Source organism: Empidonax traillii, unplaced genomic scaffold (assembly GCF_003031625.1).
Source record: "Empidonax traillii isolate 1590-97213 ecotype Southwest subspecies unplaced genomic scaffold, ASM303162v1 scaffold434:size946695, whole genome shotgun sequence".
NCBI lineage: Eukaryota > Metazoa > Chordata > Aves > Passeriformes > Tyrannidae > Empidonax > Empidonax traillii.
Genome location: NW_020955627.1, coordinates 834,501 through 852,957, shown reverse-complemented (window position 1 = coordinate 852,957; position 18,457 = coordinate 834,501). Strand labels below are relative to the sequence as shown.

Genomic DNA, 18,457 nt, shown 5'->3' with positions numbered 1-18,457 from the left:
TGAGAATTGAGGAAAGCTAAAGGTTGGCTTTGGTGAAGTAGAGAATGAATGACTCCTTGTTCATTCCTGCTTTGACCTGTAACTCAGAAGAGACAAGTATTATCAGTTTCTCAAGAATCAGGATAGTGAAGCCAAGACTAGAGGCAGAAGCAGAAGTACTGTGGAAAACCTACAAACAAAAAATTTTATCTTTAGCGTGTGCCTGTTTTTTTGATTACACAAAGTAAGACTGAGTGAAAATCAGTGCCTTATTAATTTATCTTATTTTGGAAAATTTGACTGGAGAAAATCTGGTTTAGGCTATCTTTTCAGTAAGTAATCCTTTCAAAGTGTCTTAAGAGATGCATATAGTTAAAACCATATGACTGTGTGTGTATAAATGCACAAAGCCTATTAGGATATTTTTAAGCTGGAAAGTTTAATTTACAAATTTTTCCTCTGTCTCTTTGTAAGACCTCATCTATCTTTGTCTTCATTCAGCAGTTGATCAGGGCCTTCTCTTAGAACCTATTTTCCATCTGACACTGGAATGCTCTGGTTCATTCTTCATGTGTTTTTCCTTCTCTCTATTCCTCCAATTTCCTGCAATTCGATCCCTAGCTGTCATCACTTTTCTTGGGCATGTTATTCCTTAGCTTTCTTTGCTTGTAGTTTCCAGGTTTATCTTACTTGCATTTTTATCAAAATGTTAGCCACTCCTGGATTCTGAGTTCCTGCTGCTGCTCTGTACCATTCTGCTCTTCAGTTTTCCCATTCTTTCATCTTGCAGATACTATTTCTGCTCAGCAGAGCAGAAATGATTTATGTTGCTTGGCCTTTCTTACTATTCCGTGCTCACATAATATATAACTGAAGTACATTTTACTTGTAACATATTTGCAGCATCTTGATTAGTTTTCCATGTGGATAAGGATTTTTTTTTTTTTTGCTACTTCTTCTGTCTTGCCCTTTTCTTTCATAGTCTCCACAGTATTGTGGCTAAATCTATTCTCCTGGAATTTTCCAGCCTATACTACATCATTTTAGACATGTCCTTCATGTCCTTTCTTTGGTTTTGGGGGGCTTTTTAAGCTTTTTGATTAAAGCTAAATTTCTTTTAGTTGAAATTCTGTTAACCTGCACTTTATGTAAAAACTTCTATTTAATCTCTTACCTCCCTATTCTTACTGAACTTTGTGTTATCAAGCATCTTTTCCCCCCTTACTCTGCTTTTTCCTTGTAACAGCCTTCCATGACATGCCAAACTCCTTATTCCAATTCACTTTTACCATAAAGTTCTATAAAGCCATTCAGGATGAGTCCACAGGATATAAAACTTATACTTTAATGTCCTGTATGCTGCATCCAAGCAATCCTTAATCTGTCTAAAATTCCATCTTCTTTGAAACAGATTTTAGTATATCTATTCAGTAAGTATGAATCTGTGAATGACAACAGAAAGGAAACCTCTAAGTGATACGTGGGAGTTTGATTCGTGGCCTAGGGAAGCTTGATACTCTGCCTTATGTAGGCAGTATTCCGATAGTATTGCTTCTTCTCATTTAGACTTCCTTTAGACTTCCTATCTAATAGTTCTTTTTCCTCATAAAAATTCTCATGTGGCTTCAAAATCAGCAGTTTGGTGGCTTTTGTGTGTCTTAGACAATTCAGAACCGTGAAAGAAAGCCAACAGTCACGGAAAGCATCTTGAACAAATGTTGAAGGTCACTTTGGCTTTAAGCTGTATTTGGCTGCTTTAGTTCCTAAGACATGGATTCAGAAATATGAGTGAAATAAGAAGTGTTAGCTTGTGAAAACTGCTCACAGATGTCTTGTGGAGTATGTTGGCAGTTTTATGCCATAAAGAGACACAGAAAGGCTTATAGCATCTGGGGAAGAAAAGCTGTCAAAGCTGTCTGAGGTCTGCCATTCATTTTGCTGGAAGGTTGCAGTTGGAATCTGCTAGAAGTTTTTGCTTATTTGACCTTATTTGTAAATATTTTAGCATCTTATATTTGTGAAACAGAAAACCAGTATTCCTTGTAATATCTTTATGGTACTGTGTTAGAGTGAACTTGAGGAAGGAATAGGCCTTTAACAAGCCTGTCAGCTATGCTGTTATCTTTGCTTGTATATGGAAATTTGTGCTTTTGTCCTTGGGAGTTGAAGAAGGAATTAACAAGCTGAAGGGAGTAGATGGCTATCACTACTAAAATCTGAGGCCTTCCTTTGCTTTGGGTCTACCTTTTCATAAATGTCCTCTTGGGGAAGATTTCACAAAAACTACTTCCTAAGGTCTTGTGGGAGTGAAAGAGCCTGTTTAATGAGGATTTGGTACCTCCTCATGGTATGATAATGAGATTGGTTGTTTATGAGCAAAAGAGTGTGTCTGTAGGTGAGAAAAATACTCTGGGATAGCTTTCAAATATCACTCTTATCTGTTCAGGAGATTTAAGTTCTGATGATAATTAGTGTTTTCTTGCACTGCAGATTTCTACCACCAAAGTTGTGCTAGTAAATATGAGGGTATTGTCCTTGGTAAACATATGTGTGCTGGTAGAAGCACTACTGGTAGCAATTGCACTATCAAGATGTTATTTCCACTGTTTAAATATTAGTATTAATGCTTTCCTACTTTGTATGTTTCAGAACCTGAACATTAGTGCTGTAGGACATGAACTGTTGCAGCAAATAGACCATATTTTCCCTAGAATTTTTAGTGCCTAAGACTGGTCACCCCATCCTCTAGTGAAAAGTTCTATGTGATGTCTTACATTACAAGTTTTTTAGATAAAAATGTGCATGTTTGATGGCATAGCAGAGTGTGACTGCAGTGGTAGGTTTTCATTACAGGTACTGCACCCTGCTGTTGAGTCTCTAGACCTCCGAGACTGTGATATTTCAGATAATGCATTGCTGCAGCTTTATAATTGTAAGCAGCTGAAAAAAATCAACTTGAATTCTTGCAAGGAAAACAGATTTGGAATCACTTCAGAAGGTATGTTATCTGTGCACAGATAACTGGGATCTTACTTCTGCTTTGTTTTTCTTGTTAGATTGGAGTGAATTGCAAAAAATATCCAGGGTAAATAATACTTAAGAAAATCCCCAATGCCATAGCAGTGCTAATTAAAAGTCTCTTCTTCAGTGTAAATTACAGGCCTAGAGCACTGATTAACTTATGAGAGAGCTATCAGGTTACTCTCATGCTAAGTTTCTGGTATAACTATGCCATGTGGATCATATTTTCCGCTTTATCCTAATTATTCCATCCTGAAAACTTGTCCCAGAGCCTTTGGACTCAGCATGGTGGTCATGTTTAAAAAAGGAGTATGTCTTCCCATTGTTCTGTTTCTTTGGCAGGTGTCATAGCACTGGCCTTATCCTGCCCTTACCTGTGTGAAGCCTCTTTTAAAAGGTGCTGTGATATAACTGACAGTGGAATTCTTGCTCTTGCACTCAACTGCCAGTTCCTACAAATAGTGAACTTGGGCAGCTGTTCAGGCATCATGGATGCATCTCTGCAGGCACTAGGAGAAAACTGCAAGTTTCTTCACAGCGTGGACTTTTCATCTACTCAGGTAACTATGGTGGCAACGGGCCGATTGACTGTCGTTTGTTTATTTTTTAGGATTGTCATGATAAAATTGAAAGGAGATCTTTTTAGCTCTATTCCTCACAAGATTTAGGACCACAGTTTCCTTCCTCTCAAGGGAAAGGAAAGGTATATTTTGCATCTTGGTAACCAGAAAAATATACATTTTGGTATTACAGTATATATTGTGAACCAAAGATAAACTTTTGTGAGAATCTACTTCATTTTGTAGGTTGGTGTTTTTTGTTTTGTTTTGGTTTGGTTTTTTCCCCAGTATCTTTATTTAATGCATTCATTTCCTTCAAGTTGTAAAGTAATCCAAAATGTTTAATTTAAAGAAAGTGGAATCTTGGACAGATTATTGTCTGCTTTCAGTTAGGACAAACTGACATTAATAATAATAATAATAATAATAATAATAATAATAATAATATAGGATGTCAAACAATATAAGCCCCTAGTAAAAGTAAACACTCCATAATTAGTTCTAGTTCAAGAGTGGCTGTGCTTTCTGAATAGACTGTCAGAGTTATGTTATGGAGTCAACACTGAAAGAATGACATTTGAAATGTCAGAAATGGCAGGGAAGAGAATTTTAAAACAGTATTTAGCATGAGAAGAGGGAAGTCAGCTTCAAAAGCAATATTGTAACATACAGTGAGATAACGAGCCAGGGAAAGGATTTTTTGCAGGAAGTGCAGGTTTAGTTGAGGATGTTGCATGTGAGTCCAGTACTGAACATTTGTAACAAAGTGTCAGATCTGGAAAACACATATCAGGTTCTTATTTTAGATGATCATCTTCTTTCAATTTTTCTAGAAGTAGGGTATCAAAGGAATTTTAACATTTCATTTGGTAGTTTTTATCATTGTCATTTAACTCTTACTTCTTCAAAGTTACTTTGTCACTTTTTCATTCCTTTACCTCTCTCTCCTTTATAGGAAATAGCTAAGTTTCCCTGTATATGTTTGAAATGAGATGAAAGCTTCTTGAGTAACTAATTGTTTCCACATTTTTTTCTACCTTTCTGCAATGATTACCGTTTCTTTTTTCCAACCCAAAAAACTTCCTTCAATTCCTTCAAGAACATCTGCAGTCCTGAAAACAAGAGAAAAATTGGTCCAGGTAGAGCAGAAATGCTTTAAACCTTATAAATGAAAAGTGCTGTGACCATAATGGTGTACCCACTGCTGAATGAGACAGGGAAGCTGCAGAAGTAGCGCTTACACAGTTGGAAACATCCCTGTAGAAATATTCCAGGCAGGATCACATGGCAGGAAAATGAAACAGTGTTTAAGAGAATGCAAAAAAAACCCTTGGATAATTTTCTCTACAAGCTTAATTGGGAAGAAAATACTGTAATGTTAAGTGTATTCATTGATTGCAGGGAGGCAATAAAGTAATATAATTTTCCCACTCAAATAGATGTGTTGGAAAAAAGAGTTTTAATACATTATGCTTTTTTCCAGGTAACAGATGATGGCGTTGTAGCACTAGTGAGTGGAACATGTTCAAAGAATTTAAAGGTAACTTATTTAACCTAATAACAAATGGATGAGCAAAAACAAATACCTCCACTTAAAAATTATTGTTATCAGCATTTCTTCTGAGGGATGGTTTTTTACTGGCAGATTTTTTTTGCCTTTGTTTATTAAACACTTGCCCTGATCTTGATTGTGAATTGAATATTTTCTGTATCTCTGCAGCAGTCCCCCAGACCAGTGTTTTTTGATAACCTCAGTCTTTTCAAAATGTTTCCTTCTGTTGACTCTTATTTTAACTGACACTGTTTGAGAGATCTATATAATAAATGCAAATGAATGCTTGACTTTTACTCTTGATTTCTTTGGAGTTATTTCTTGATTCTGTTGAACACAGAGGCAGAATTTGTAATGTGGAAAATTTCATGAGTTGAAGAAATCAATTAGCACCTCTGCATGGGTAAATGTAACTTTTACACAGTCTCTGCAGTTTTAATAAGGCGAAAATTAACGGTTTTGTGTAGGATGACAATTTTAAAAAAAAGAAAGTTGTGTTCTCTCAGCATAAACTTCTAAAACAGTTGCTGTTTTACTAGCAGTAGAAAAACCACAAATCTAGTAGAGAATACAAAATTTTTTGCTGCAGTCTCTTCTTCTGTTTTAACTGTTTTCCATGTGTGTGTCACAATCTTCATAACTTCTGTTTCATATCATCAAAGTGCAGATATATAGTCAGTGGTGTAGGGTCAGGTACACAGTAAAAAAAAGAAGAGCCTTAAAATTCTCAAACTGTAACAAGCAGGTAGATTTATAAATACTTTTACTTCATTAAGAGGCAAATTCCACATTTCACTTAATGAAACAAACTGAAAATTATACATGTATCGGCTCTTGTGTATATTGCTTCTCTGAGTACAGACCTTGTTTTATGTGTCATCATTCTGTACAAAGTTGCATTTATTACAAAAGATCTCTTTCATTTCTCTGCTCTTTAAAGATCCTTAGAGTTTCTTATCAGAAAGCCTTTTTCCAATTTATTTTTATTTTTATTTTTTACCACTGAATTCCCAAAGTATGTTTTACCAAGATTTTCACTAGATTTTATAGTTTCTTTTCTGCATTTCTTCTTGTATGTTATACTTAGTGATACATAAGGCTATTTAGAGGAGGAAAAAAAATTGTTAATAATCTGTAAATTTATTGTGATTTTCTTTTTCTAGCACAAAGAAGAGGTAGTAGTTATACAACTCCAGAGAACGGTTTTAGTCTAGTCTTGAAGAAGCTTTTATACTTCTTTTAGGAACCATGTAGATAGATATTAGAAACTTCAGCAGAGAGTCATGAGTCCTGCCTGTTTTAGACAACACCACAATTCAGTTGTGGTCCTGGACAACAAACTGCTATGAGAGTGTGTGTCATAGGAACACCATGGAATGTCATTGAAGAGTTTTCTCAGTTGCCTTGAATGATATGTGCACATTGGGAAAACTCGTGTTTAAGTTTTCAGTTTTGACTCTTCATAGAAAAGCTGTTTTATTTTTCCTGAGGGTGTTTTCCTGGCCTGTACAGGACCACATACGGGGGGGGAATCAGTGCACAGAGGAGTGTGGGTGGGGATCTCTGAAACTGGTTGGGCAAAGGAAAGCTCTGCCTCTAAAGCTGTGGGTGCTCTGACAGGCTTTTGTCTCTGCTATTTTCATACCAGGAGATCCATATGGAGCGCTGTGTGAACCTGACTGACGTCGCCGTGGAAGCCGTCCTTAATTGTTGTCCCAAGATACACATTTTTCTGTTCCATGGATGCCCATTGATAACAGGTAGGTCAAATCATGCAGGGAGTGAGAAGAATAATTTCTTGCTGATAGCACCTTCTTGCTCTATGGAAGAGCACACAATACTTTGTAAATAATCCCAAACAAATAGTAACTTAATAGATAAAATAATCATATGCTGAGATTTTTCAAAGCATGGTGAGAATTTTGCTTTGAAATATGGCAACCTTCAGAGAGGGATTTTTTTTGTTGTTTTGAAAACTGGATTTTTGTGTGTGTGTGTGTGTCCCTTTTGTCCACCTTCAGCATCCTGATGAAGACCCAAAGACTGAAGAAAAATGTTAGCATCTTAAATCTATTCCAAAAGCATGGAACAGCATCAATTCAAGAAACAGAGGAATGGAGCAGGATAGCCCATGGGCTTTTTAAGGCCTGTTGGTTGGTGATGCTTTACAGTTAGGTGATTGGAGAAAGAACCAGGTGCTTTTGGATTACTACAGGTGTATCTGAAGTGTGATATTGTAAGAGCAAAATAAGCATGAATGCTGGTGTATAATTGCATTACTTTGCTGTGTTGTGTGGCTAATCTCTGAACACCACCTGTGTATGTTCTGAATCAATAACAAGAAATTCCTTTGTTCTTTTGCAGATCGTTCCCGAGATGTTTTAGAGGAGCTCATTATATCAAACAAAATCAAGCAAGTCACATGGACTGTTTACTGATCATTTGTCCCATACAAATGAGTGTCAGGTTTACAGATGGGAGAGCCCTTTCAGCAAGCAAGCACCTTGGAGAGCCAGTAGGGGACTTTTGTACCACCAGATTGTGAACCTCCTGGTTCCCACTGGAGGTCTCTGTTGCTATTCCAGTCCTTGCCTGTGAGTCTGGGCTTCCCCATTGTCTCTGCTTGGAGCCCTGTCTGTCTTTGCGTCGCTGATGATACTTCGTTAAGAGGAAAGTTAAACTATAATTAACACCACACTGAGCCATAGCTCAGCCCCCTCGAAGTGTCAGACTTGGCTGCTCCTTGGCATCCTTTAGCAACTTAGCTACATGTACAGACACACTTTAAGTAACTGAGTTTGTAGGCTGGCAAGGTACTTTCAACTAAAAGTACCAAACGAAAACATAGCACTGACACTCACACAGAAGTGTCTGTAAAGTTGGGAGTTAAATCTGACAAAAGTCAACAGACAGAACAGGTGAATGGAGGTGGCATTGAGAGCAATACAAATATATTTTTAGTAGTACAAACAATCTCCTTTCACCACGTACTTCTCCTAGATCTGGAATGAAAAATGTAGGTACCTTTCTTCAGATGTTACTGATGCTGCTGATTTCTGTTTGTACTTACCATCAAATACTTGCTGGATTTTTACATATCCAAAGCTACAGTCTGTGAATGTGTAAACATAAACTTGCTTTGGAATTGTTATGGTGACTTTACAAATTTCAGAGTAGTAGCTATGACCAGTAAAAGAGTTTTGTATATGGGCAAATATTTAATTTGCTCTGGCTTTTGCCTATGTTTCTACATGGAAGTCCTTTTAGGGAACAAAACATTAAGCACTCATAAGCATAGCTGTGAGTGAAATAGGACCAAATTTTGTGGCTGAGTATATAAATCTCAGGATGGTGGAGTTCAGTAGAGTACATGTTCTGCTGTTTATTATATTAAGTTATTATAATAATGCGGTTTATTATATATCCAGGGGCCCTCAGAAGCTGAAAATAACAATAAATGTGTTGTTTAATTATAGTCATATTAGAGAAAAAATTTTTGAATTGTAGAATGAATTTATTACATGATGGAGCAGTAGTCTCATCACAGTTATAAGTCATGTTCATTGGCTTTCTTGAACCAGCATAATCTCTTGTGAGAATTCTATGATTTCTGCATTAAGCTTCCTAAAATGCTAGCAATTTTAGCATTGTACAGGGCATGGAGCACACTAGGTTGATACTCTGTATGTGGAAGTAGAAGGGTTTAGCTAGGGTGGTCTTACATGGATCTGAGGACATTTGGAAATGCATGAGTTTAGGCAACTATAATGAACATGTTTACAATTTAACACCTGTCATAGCCACACTTATTTTAAGTGTTGCAGAAATAATCCAGTCTTCTACTAATCTATTCAAAGTTCAAGTCAAATTGCATGGAAGATACATGTTGCAGCCAATATTAAAGGATATTATGATGTCTGACAGCGGTCTCGTTCTTGTATTGATTATATGGTTCATGAAAGAGCAAATCTATTTAGAAAAGTTGTTCAAGTGTAACTAAAAGCATAATTTTCCACCTCCAGTGCCTAAATCCCTTACTCTTGTTGCATGGAGTACCAAGGCTCAGCCCAGTGATAAGTGTGTTTCTGTGATCCCTGTAGGTACAGCTGCACCAGCACAAACCATTCTTGCAAGCAGGAGTTGATTTTGCTACATCAGCCACAAGCATCTGAAAGCTGTAACTGCAGCAGATCCTTGCACTGGATAGATTAATAACCTCATCTACCAAGGTTTTTGTTTTTGTTTTTTTTTTTGGCTAAGTTTATTTTTAATACCCTGTGGAGGCCCTAGTATCAATCAGGGCCCATCATTCCTTTGAACTCTTGGACCTGAGTTGGCAATAAATTTTTTTTGCACTATTTTTAATATTGATCCATCTAGCTGATCAGGCAGCAGCAATGACAGGCTCAGTAATTGTGTCAAATTGTGGATAAAGCATTCCTGATTTCAGGAAGGTTGCCACAAAAAGACTAAGTAGAATTGAAAGTTAACTGAAGAAGGCAGGAGCCTTGAGGGGATTCAAGTATAACTTCCAGCCCAAAGTAGGGCCAGCTCAAAGCTCAGACCAGCTTAGCCCACGCTTTATCCAGATAAGTCTTGAAAAACTGAACATACAGAGCCTTCCCAACTTTTTGAGGCAACTTGTTCCACTGCTTGACTGTATTAATGCTGGAAATTTTTTTCCTTCTATCCTGGTTGACCCTGTTTTGTGTCAACAGCCTTACTCTTGCTGGTAGAGCCTGGCTGTCATCCTGATGACCTCCTCATCCGCGTGGTCAGTCAGGCTGCTCAGCAGTTCCTTGAAGCCCTGTCTTTTCCAAGCTGAACAAGCCCAGTTCTCTCCCTCTGTTGCTATCATGTAACAATACATGTTACATTACAAGGGTGGTGGTCACCAGACTCCCAAGTGCTACATCCAGAAAGAAAGTTACAAATGAAGATTATGTAAAGCAGCTAGAGGTGGAAGACCACCAAAATCTGTAATAGCAAAGGACACTTAAAAAAATTGTCTGTGGGACAATACTAACCTCACTGGCAAAGTTGTCCTTTTCCTCCTTGCTAATGTAACCTTGGATTTGTCATGTTGAAGGCAAATGCAGCCTATAGTATCTCCTTAAATGTGCATGTAGATTTGCCATCTTCCCTACGGCCTCTTCCAAATGTGTAACTTAGTGGTGTATCCTCACCTTGTGCTTAAAAAATCTGTACAAAGGGCAGTGAGTTAACACTACATTTTTAGGTTTGAAAGTTTAATGTAAATCCCTTTAAATCCTTCTCCATTAGAGCTTGACTCTGCTTTCACATGTTTATACTTGCATAACTCTACTGGAATATTTTTTGATTCAGGTTAAATCGCAGTAAGCACTGGGTGAAGTGGGAGAAAAACATCATGTATGTGCTTACCACTTCATATTTCTGTACTGTTTGGATATTGTTACTGTTGTAAACTGTTGGGTGAGCACTGCAGAATATTGTTCAGAAGATTCAAGTTTTGAAGATATCTGTTTGGATAGTTCTGGAAACTTGTTAAATTACGTAACCGTGTACTCTGACAGTGCTCCTAAGCCTCCTGCTTCATAAATACTGTGGTTTTCTGAGTGAGCACCACTGCTCTGAAAACAGTGGTGGTTTCTTCAAATGGCTGCAGTTACAGCCTCTTAACTGTGGATCAGTATTTTTTTTGACCCTGAAGACAGTTCTTTCTTGACAGATATAACTGAGAATAACTCTGAAGCTTTTTGTCCGCATCTCCTCAACAGAAGAGCAAAGTAATTATATCAGACTTTTATCCCCTGTTTTTATTTAGTTACCTTCTGCTTGTCACACAAGAAAAGATTTCTTCATCCGTCAGCAGCTTCCCAAGGTGACAGATTGCCTGGTTTACCCTTGCAAAGTTCAGGTATGTAGGTAATTTGACCTTACTCTCTAGATGATTGAGTCACCCCATAGCTAATACTATTTAGGCACTTTCCACTTACTAAAAACTACACTGGCTACCAGTCAAGAAGCTGTTTTAGATTTGTGTGCAACTCCCACATAATCACTCTGGCAGTTTCAAGGAAGCTTTTATTATAGAGGGAAAAAGGGAAATTCAAATTAGTTACTCTGACATTCAGAAGAGATATCCAGAAAAGGAGCAAGGCACTTCAAGTTGAGCGTATTAAGAGCTAATAATCTCTTATGAACTAGAATTTTATGAAGGACACTGACAATTTTCTCTGTAAATAAGCTGCAGAAGTCTGTGAAAGCAGTGCAGTAGTCTGTCAGCCATGGCCCTCTTCCCACAGCAGTGTACTGGACATCCAAAACATTTCACAGTACTGTTAAGAGAGCAAGACACAAATATACATGCAAAACACCAAGCATGCAAACTCTTATGTGTGATTTGCCTGTGGGTCTGCACTTCAGTGCAGTCCCCTCTGAATACAGTTTGTATGTAGCTTTTACCTCAAATGGAGCAAAAGCCTCAGTGAGTATGACTGAAATCAGTTCAGTGAAGGTACAGGAATCTGCTTTACATCAGCAGATAATGTATTGTGTTTAATTCCCGTTTTCTTTTTTACCTCCTTGCTAAAAAGCCAACCAAGCAAGACAAAATTCCTTAGAAAGCCAACTTCAGCAGTCTTCTGAGCCATTTGAGGGCTGATAACTCCAGACGATACTCGATGTTAATCCATAGTTTTCTTGTCTAGTATACTCAGGAAGTGAATATTCTATAACTTTGTGCAACTGACTGTGAATGCTGTGGCTTAAAAACTGATGCCTGCCAGGGTCACCAATCAGCACTTCAGTTTGCTGTATCCTGATGCACTTCCTCAGCCAATGATGCAGACCATCAGCAAGTTGTTCATCATAAAACATATCTCCTAAAACAATGAGGTCCCAGTTGCCAGCCTCTGAATTAATGATGTTCTTAATGGTGATGGGGAAGGGATTCAGGTGGTTCAGTTCACAGTTCAAGATCATTGCCACTCCTGCAACTGAAGAAAAGTCAAAGCAAAATGAAAATGACATTTAAAGATTCTGCCACTCAGCCCCCTTACAAATTTCCTTGACAGGTTTCAATTTCATCTTTAAATATTTTTGTTTGTCCTATCTAGAGACTTCCACAGTTTTCATGATGGGTTAAAATCTGGCATAGAGTGATGAAATTTTATTCCCATTAGACTATTACACAGGGAAGAACTATTTCTGGAATGGATGCCAGTGGAAAACAATCATGGAATTGAACTAGGATATCTAACTGCCTTAATCTATAGATATACTTCTTCCCTAAACAACTATTAATTAAATTATGAATAAACTGAATTCATAAATCAATTACAGAAAAGTCTGGAGGGAAAAGGCAAAATCTAGGTCCTAACATCAAAGTACAGGAAAATGCTACGGTCCTGCAGAGAATCCAACTTGCTATTTGCACTTGGAATTCTCTTCCAAAGCAGCCATGATGGTGTATAGGCAATACTTGACAGAAACTTTGCTGTTTGTTCATTCTAAGGTATTATGGAGATACACTTGGTCCAAGAGAGGCTGGTATCACCCAGCTTCTAATACTGGCAAAATCCATTCCTCTTTTTATCATTCTTAGAACTCTGTTTGGAATTTGAGTTTCTCCCAGATGGAGCAAAGAAAAGTCTGTGTTAAAGGTGGTTTAAAAATTAATAAGTATCTTTGCACAGAGATGAAAAAGCCCTTACTGGGGTCGATGTCATTAGCGAGGACTTGGGATGCCCCACTCATCACAGCAGCTATTGCTGTTGCTCCACATCCACTTCCAAGATCCAAAACTGATCTCCCCTTAACGACACGGGGATTATCTAAAATATACCTGAAAAAGAAAAACTGTTAAAGCAGTGAACAAGATGATGCAAATGTCTCAAATTTGTGTTCCACTAAGAGTTCTTATACATGTAATGAAGTGTGATACCTTAACAGCACTGTCCCACCTGCGCAGCTGGTACACAGCTCCTTATTCATCTCTGCTGCTGTGAAAATCAAGAAAATCTTTCTTCCTTACTTGTTCCCGGCACCCCCAAAACAAAAAGAAATCCAGCCAAGAAAGCAATATTTTATTTCAATCAGCTCCTTCTCTGACAGGTGAGCTTCTCTGTTAAATAGACACAAACTGCAAGGTGACTACAATGAATCAGAATATATCAGAAATAGGAAAGTAAGGATTTGTAGAAATTAAAAGCAGTCTGCCTGAAGAAACCCATTGCCCTGAAGTGCTGCTTATGCAACTGCTTGGAAGAAGAGGAATTTCTCCTCTTTCTTTTCCTGAGCTGTGCAGACACAGATGCAAATACTTCAAGACTGCTTAATGTTGTTCCTGAGTAGCACCAAGAAAAAGAATAGAGCTGTGGTGAGCAGAAGGAGTATCTTCATCTGATCACTGATGCATGCCAAGAGGAATCATGTGAAACCTCTAGGCTGGAAGTGGGGAATTGACAGAAGGCGAGCAGCAGTTATTGTTAAACACTGTGAATCATATTACAGATGATTCAGAACTTTAACAACTGCCTTGAAATTCAATTGGCTGCAAAGCCAAAGGCCCTCAGTGTCAGGGAGAAGAGCCCTGGGTGAAATGAATTACTGCAAAGCCACCATAAATTTACTACCAATTTCCATAACTTCTGATAAAGTAGAAACTGGAAAGGATTCTACATTTGTGTTATATTCTGGCAGGGAGAGTGATGAGTGACTCTTCACACAGGGCTATTGCTAAGCACAGCTTTTGCAGGGGTATTCCAATGCAGAGAACTGTAATGGAAATGTTAAGACCGGTGTAAATAGGGAATGGATGAATGGAAATGTCTGGGCCTGGTAGCACCAGCAGGAATGGCACAAAGAGGCCTAGTAAGAGTGTCAAGTGCAAGACACTTGTGTAGAAGCTCAGCTGTTTGGCAATATTCCACTAAGGACATTGCTCACAGAATCATAGAATATGCTGAGTTGGAAGGGACTCACAAGGATCATTGAGTCCAACCCTTAGCCCTGCACAGGATCATCCCCAAGAGCCACACTACGTGCCCAAGAGTATTGTCCAAACACTTTTTTGAATTCTGTCAGGCTTGGTGCTGTGACCACTTCCCTGGGGAGCCTGTTCCAGCACCCAACCACCCTCTGGGTGATGAATCTCTAATATCCAACCTAAACCTCCCCTGACACAATTTCAGGCCATTCCCTCAGGTCTGTCACTGAGGACAGCCCCAAGTTTACCAACAGGGATTGGTTTACCAACCAAGGGTGGAGGGCTGGGGTGAGATTTCCACAGAAGTGCTCTGTTTATCCTTTTTAGCACCTCTTCTTGGATTTGCTATGTCTTTCCACCAGTAATTTGTGTAGAGCATGATCCTGCCTAATGCTGCAAATGCCTTGTTTCCATCTGAGTGGTTAATGAGTTACTGCTGATGACTGTGGTGACTGAGGACAGCTGGACCTGGCTGTATCCCCTGGCACACACTCAGTGCATCGAGCTGCTTTTGGAGACTGCTGTCTGCCCTGCTGGGCTAACGAGGTATCTCAGTTTACCCCAAGAGCAGTGGCTTGAAATAGGAGATTCCTGATGTTGTGGAAATGCCAGCTGTGAAAGGAGCACAGTTATCTAACACGTATGTTTTCATGCTTCCTTTTTACTCTTCCAGATTATGCAGCTAATTTCTGACATTCCTTATACATCAAACAAGTACTTAAATAGTAAGACAATAAAGTAGTAAACTGCCAGATAACTGCTACCCAAATGTATGGCATATGAATCATATGATAACGAAATACAGAGATTAATTAATCTAATTTATTTACCCAATGTTCAGGAGCACTCTAGTTAATCTACATGGCTAAGGAGCTCACAGTTTAACAGTAAGACTCATCTTTTCCCTGGACAAAACCATCTTCTTATGTATGCTTTCTTGCAGAAAAACAGTAGAGCCTCAATTCAGATCCTTCCCTTTCATCTCTGTGGGGACTGTCTGACAGCTTGTTCTTTGCTGTAAAAATTAAAAACTTTTCCCGCTGTTCAAAGTGAGACGTTTGATTTTACAGAATAAAAGAACTCCCAACTAATCCTGGGAATCAGGAACATTAAAGACATTTTGACAGTCAGTAGCCAAAACCAAAATGTGGCTTCTGATGGGACTAAAAGACACCCACAGTAAGGCTTGACAACAAGGCTGCTGAAATCCTAGATGAGGAGAGTGATTCAGGCTAACCAGCAGCCCAAGTGCAGCAGCATAAACCTACTCTTCTCACCAGACCAGACGCACGTCCATGGTCCTGTCTGTCTCCTACAGAAAACCCCCCACACATTATGACAAAATACAGTCCTCCTGTTTGGAGCGACAATGAGTGACAGAATTAAACAGAATTAAATCTCACTAGGTTGTGATGGCAACTGCACTGCCCTTCCACGGATCCCAACTCAGCCCCATTGTCAGCCACAGCATACCACAGATTTCTACTTAGGGGATGTAAGTTACTGTGTATAGCAGCTGCTGGAACGTCACTGCCAACCAGCAGAGATTGCAGTGCTCCTGTATAAGCAGAGAGGGGTATGGATAATGCCCTCAAAATAGGCAAATACACATCCCTAGGAATAACTACAAACAGAGCCAGGTCTGTTTGTACAGACATCCTGGCCTGCAGCAGAGTGGCCTTATCAATTATGGTGCATTGTGCTGCATACCTGGAGAGGGCTTGGCCTCCTGGCCAGTAAATTGCCCAGAAGGGGTCCCCATAAGGCCACAGGTCGGGTTTTTCTCTCCAGAACCTGCAGCGAGGGGTGAGGAGGCGCAGCCGGATCTCTGGTGTGAGGTGCCCGCTGTTGGTGACCTCCGTGTTCTCCTCCAAAAACGCTTTCACCTCGGGGTCCAGAGACTTGCCAGCACTCCAATGGCAACAGCGCTTCCAGCCTCCCCTCCTGCTCCTCCAAGCTTTGGCAAAGGAGTTCTGCCTGTCCAAAAGGAGAAGCCACTTCCAGCCACAGAAGGCCATGCTTCCCCAAGGAGATGAACCCCCCCAGGAGAGCTCAGAGCTCAGCTTGTCTGAAGAAGGATGATGAGGCAGAAAGCTTGAAACAAACTCACAGGACGTTATTTTTCATAGTGATGGATGGCAATTCCTGAGAGGAGAAAAATGCTCCATAAGTGATGTTTCTTCAAGGCTTTGCACCACCAGGGACTTTAGGAAGGGGAGGTCACTGCTGTGTGACCATGAACATGTGCCTTGGCCCTGCCCAGGATCTTTTAAGTCTGAAAAGTGTGGTATTCAAGGAAGAAGCTTTCAAGAGACCCATTCAGGAGTATGTATAAACATATCCATTGAGAAACAATCAGTTAGTAGGACAGCTGATAGAGGTAAAAATTAAATGTGTAGCCTTTTAACATCTCCCTCCCCCTGCCCCTACAATCTACTCCCATTTCAGGTTCTTCCACTGCATCTTCAGATTTTGCAGGAGGGCTCTGGCATTGCAGGGCTTATGGACATAGCAAAACTGCTCTTTGCAGAGTACTCCCAATTTGTTGCATTTCAATCTGTATTTTAAAGGATCAGTTAGTCTTATGGTGCAATAGTCTCATGTGGTTGCTGTCAGCTATAGAAGAAAGCAGACCTCCATCATTCTGTCCACCCCTGACAATTTTTCACAAGAGAATAAGCATGGACAACTTCACCATCCAGAGCTGTGCATGTTGCCTTTAAAACAAAAAAAAACTAGACTAAGGGACAATAGGAAAAATATGCCAGTAAAATGAAGTCTTAACACTTCGTATTTCATTACTTGTGTTTTTCTTTATTTGCCTGTGTCTTCAGTAAAAGTTCATATATGTTTAGTGGTGTTTCTGTTATGTGTTGGCCTCTGCTTTAGATACTGGCTTTAGTTTGATCACTCACCAAAACATTAAGCTGTGAAGTTCCATCCTGTAACACTTTGCTGTTGAGGCTGGTACTCCCATTAGCTCTTTGTTTAAATCACTGGCTAAAGGCTTTGTGCTTTTATTAGAAATAAACACACAATCAAATATTTCGCATTTTTCCACATATTTATCCATTCAGCAGAGTCCACATAATTAATGAATGTAATTAGCGAATGCCTTCCTTCCTGAAGGCAGAGCAGTATAATTCTCATCTGCCTAAGGAAAGCGTGATGTTAACTGCAATCAATCTGAGAGAGAAACCCTGTCAGCTAATGCCCTATGCTGGCTTTTCCCCATGAATTGCTGCAAATTAGCAGGGCTGAGGCTCCGGCAGTGTTTATTTTGCAACGCCTGTCACGATAGTTACTCTCCTGAAATTAATCGATGGTAGAGAAACACCTGCCAAGAGCTCTGTGCTCAAAATGCCAAACTGGGCTTAAACGCTTAGTGAGGGAAGGCATCAGGATGGATATCCCTGCGTTTGACACTCCTGGCCTGCCTGTCTTACTGGGAATAAAAAAATCAGGATGGATGGCAGGATGAATATCCCTGCATTTGACACGCCGGGCCTGCCCATCTTGCTGGAATAAAATCAGTGGCCGGGTAGAACTTGGAAAAGGGGACAAAACCGAGCAAAACCCCACCAGGAAAAGCTCCGTTCTCGAAAAAAAAACCCCAACAAACAAAACAAAAACACACAAACCAAAACCAAAATAAAAATAAAACAACCAAAAAAAATAAAAAATAAACAAACAAAAACAAACCTCCAAAATAAAACGACAACAACAACAAAAACCCCGAATCCCAAAACAAAACCAAACACCAATTATTATGCAATTTAAGCTCCTTTTTTAAGCTTTTTTTTTTCTTTTTTTTTTTTTCCCCAAGGCAGCAAGTGCCTTCCAAAGCCCAGCCGCACCGACAACCCCCCTTTCCCATCAGGGTGAGCCAGACCTACCGGGGCCGAGGGCCGCCCGGTTCAGCGAGGGGGGCAAACAGCGGCCCGCAGGCAGAGCCAGCGGGGCCGCCCCGCCGCCATTCCCGCCGCCCCGGTGAGGGGTGCACGGGCAGCTCCCGGCTGGAGCGGTGGGAAGGCCGCGACCTTTACAGAGCCGGTCCGTGCTATACCGTGCTCTGCCGCACCGCCCCCGCCGGGGCGGGGCGGCTGCCGCCAGCTCCCGGCCCTCACGTACCTCCTGCTGCCGCCCCTGCTCCGCCACCGCCCCCGGAGCCGGGCCGGGCCCGGCTCCGCTCCCGCCCGCCCTTAAAGCGCCAGCATCTCCCCGGAGGGCTCCGCTGCTGCTCCGGCGTAGTTCTCCTTCCCGACCCGCAGCGCCTGTCCCGCTCGGAATCCGCCCCGGTCGGCGCCGTGTCCTTTTGCTGCGCTGCCGCTTCGTTTTAGAACGCCTTTCTCAAAGGCCTGCGTCAATGTGAAC

General features: G+C 40.2%; 2 protein-coding genes across 8 annotated transcripts in view; one reads left to right on the top strand and one right to left on the bottom strand.

The window, feature by feature from the left end:
- The window catches only part of AMN1 (antagonist of mitotic exit network 1 homolog), a 31,165-nt gene extending 22,130 nt beyond the window's left edge, over positions 1 to 9,035 (top strand). For all 7 annotated transcript variants that reach the window (XM_027894596.1, XM_027894595.1, XM_027894592.1 and 4 more), the window contains 5 exons: positions 2,833 to 2,977; positions 3,343 to 3,560; positions 5,044 to 5,100; positions 6,761 to 6,872; positions 7,477 to 9,035. In XM_027894596.1, coding sequence (XP_027750397.1) covers positions 2,833 to 2,977; positions 3,343 to 3,560; positions 5,044 to 5,100; positions 6,761 to 6,872; positions 7,477 to 7,550 — 606 coding nt within the window. In that variant the 3' untranslated portion in view covers positions 7,551 to 9,035. The remainder of the gene's footprint in view (positions 1 to 2,832; positions 2,978 to 3,342; positions 3,561 to 5,043; positions 5,101 to 6,760; positions 6,873 to 7,476) is intronic.
- A 1,857-nt stretch (positions 9,036 to 10,892) lies between these two features.
- Positions 10,893 to 16,225, bottom strand: ETFBKMT (electron transfer flavoprotein subunit beta lysine methyltransferase). The gene is made up of 3 exons (XM_027894599.1): positions 15,794 to 16,225; positions 12,810 to 12,940; positions 10,893 to 12,092 (listed from the first exon to the last, which is right to left on the bottom strand). The coding sequence occupies exons 1-3, from the start codon at positions 16,099 to 16,101 to the stop codon at positions 11,728 to 11,730; spliced, it is 804 nt and encodes a 267-aa protein (XP_027750400.1). The 5' UTR covers positions 16,102 to 16,225; the 3' UTR covers positions 10,893 to 11,727.
- Positions 16,226 to 18,457: the final 2,232 nt, after the last annotated feature.

Bases quoted from the DNA above. Each gene is read 5' to 3' on its own strand.
- ETFBKMT (XM_027894599.1), bottom strand. From the start codon at position 16,101: ATGGCCTTCTGTGGCTGGAAGTGGCTTCTCCTTTTGGACAGGCAGAAC. The intron at 12,941-15,793 runs GTATGCAGCACA...TTTCTTTTTCAG, and splicing joins GGAGGCCAAGCCCTCTCCAG to GTATATTTTAGATAATCCCC. The intron at 12,093-12,809 runs GTAAGGGCTTTT...ACTTTTCTTCAG, and splicing joins CGCTAATGACATCGACCCCA to TTGCAGGAGTGGCAATGATC.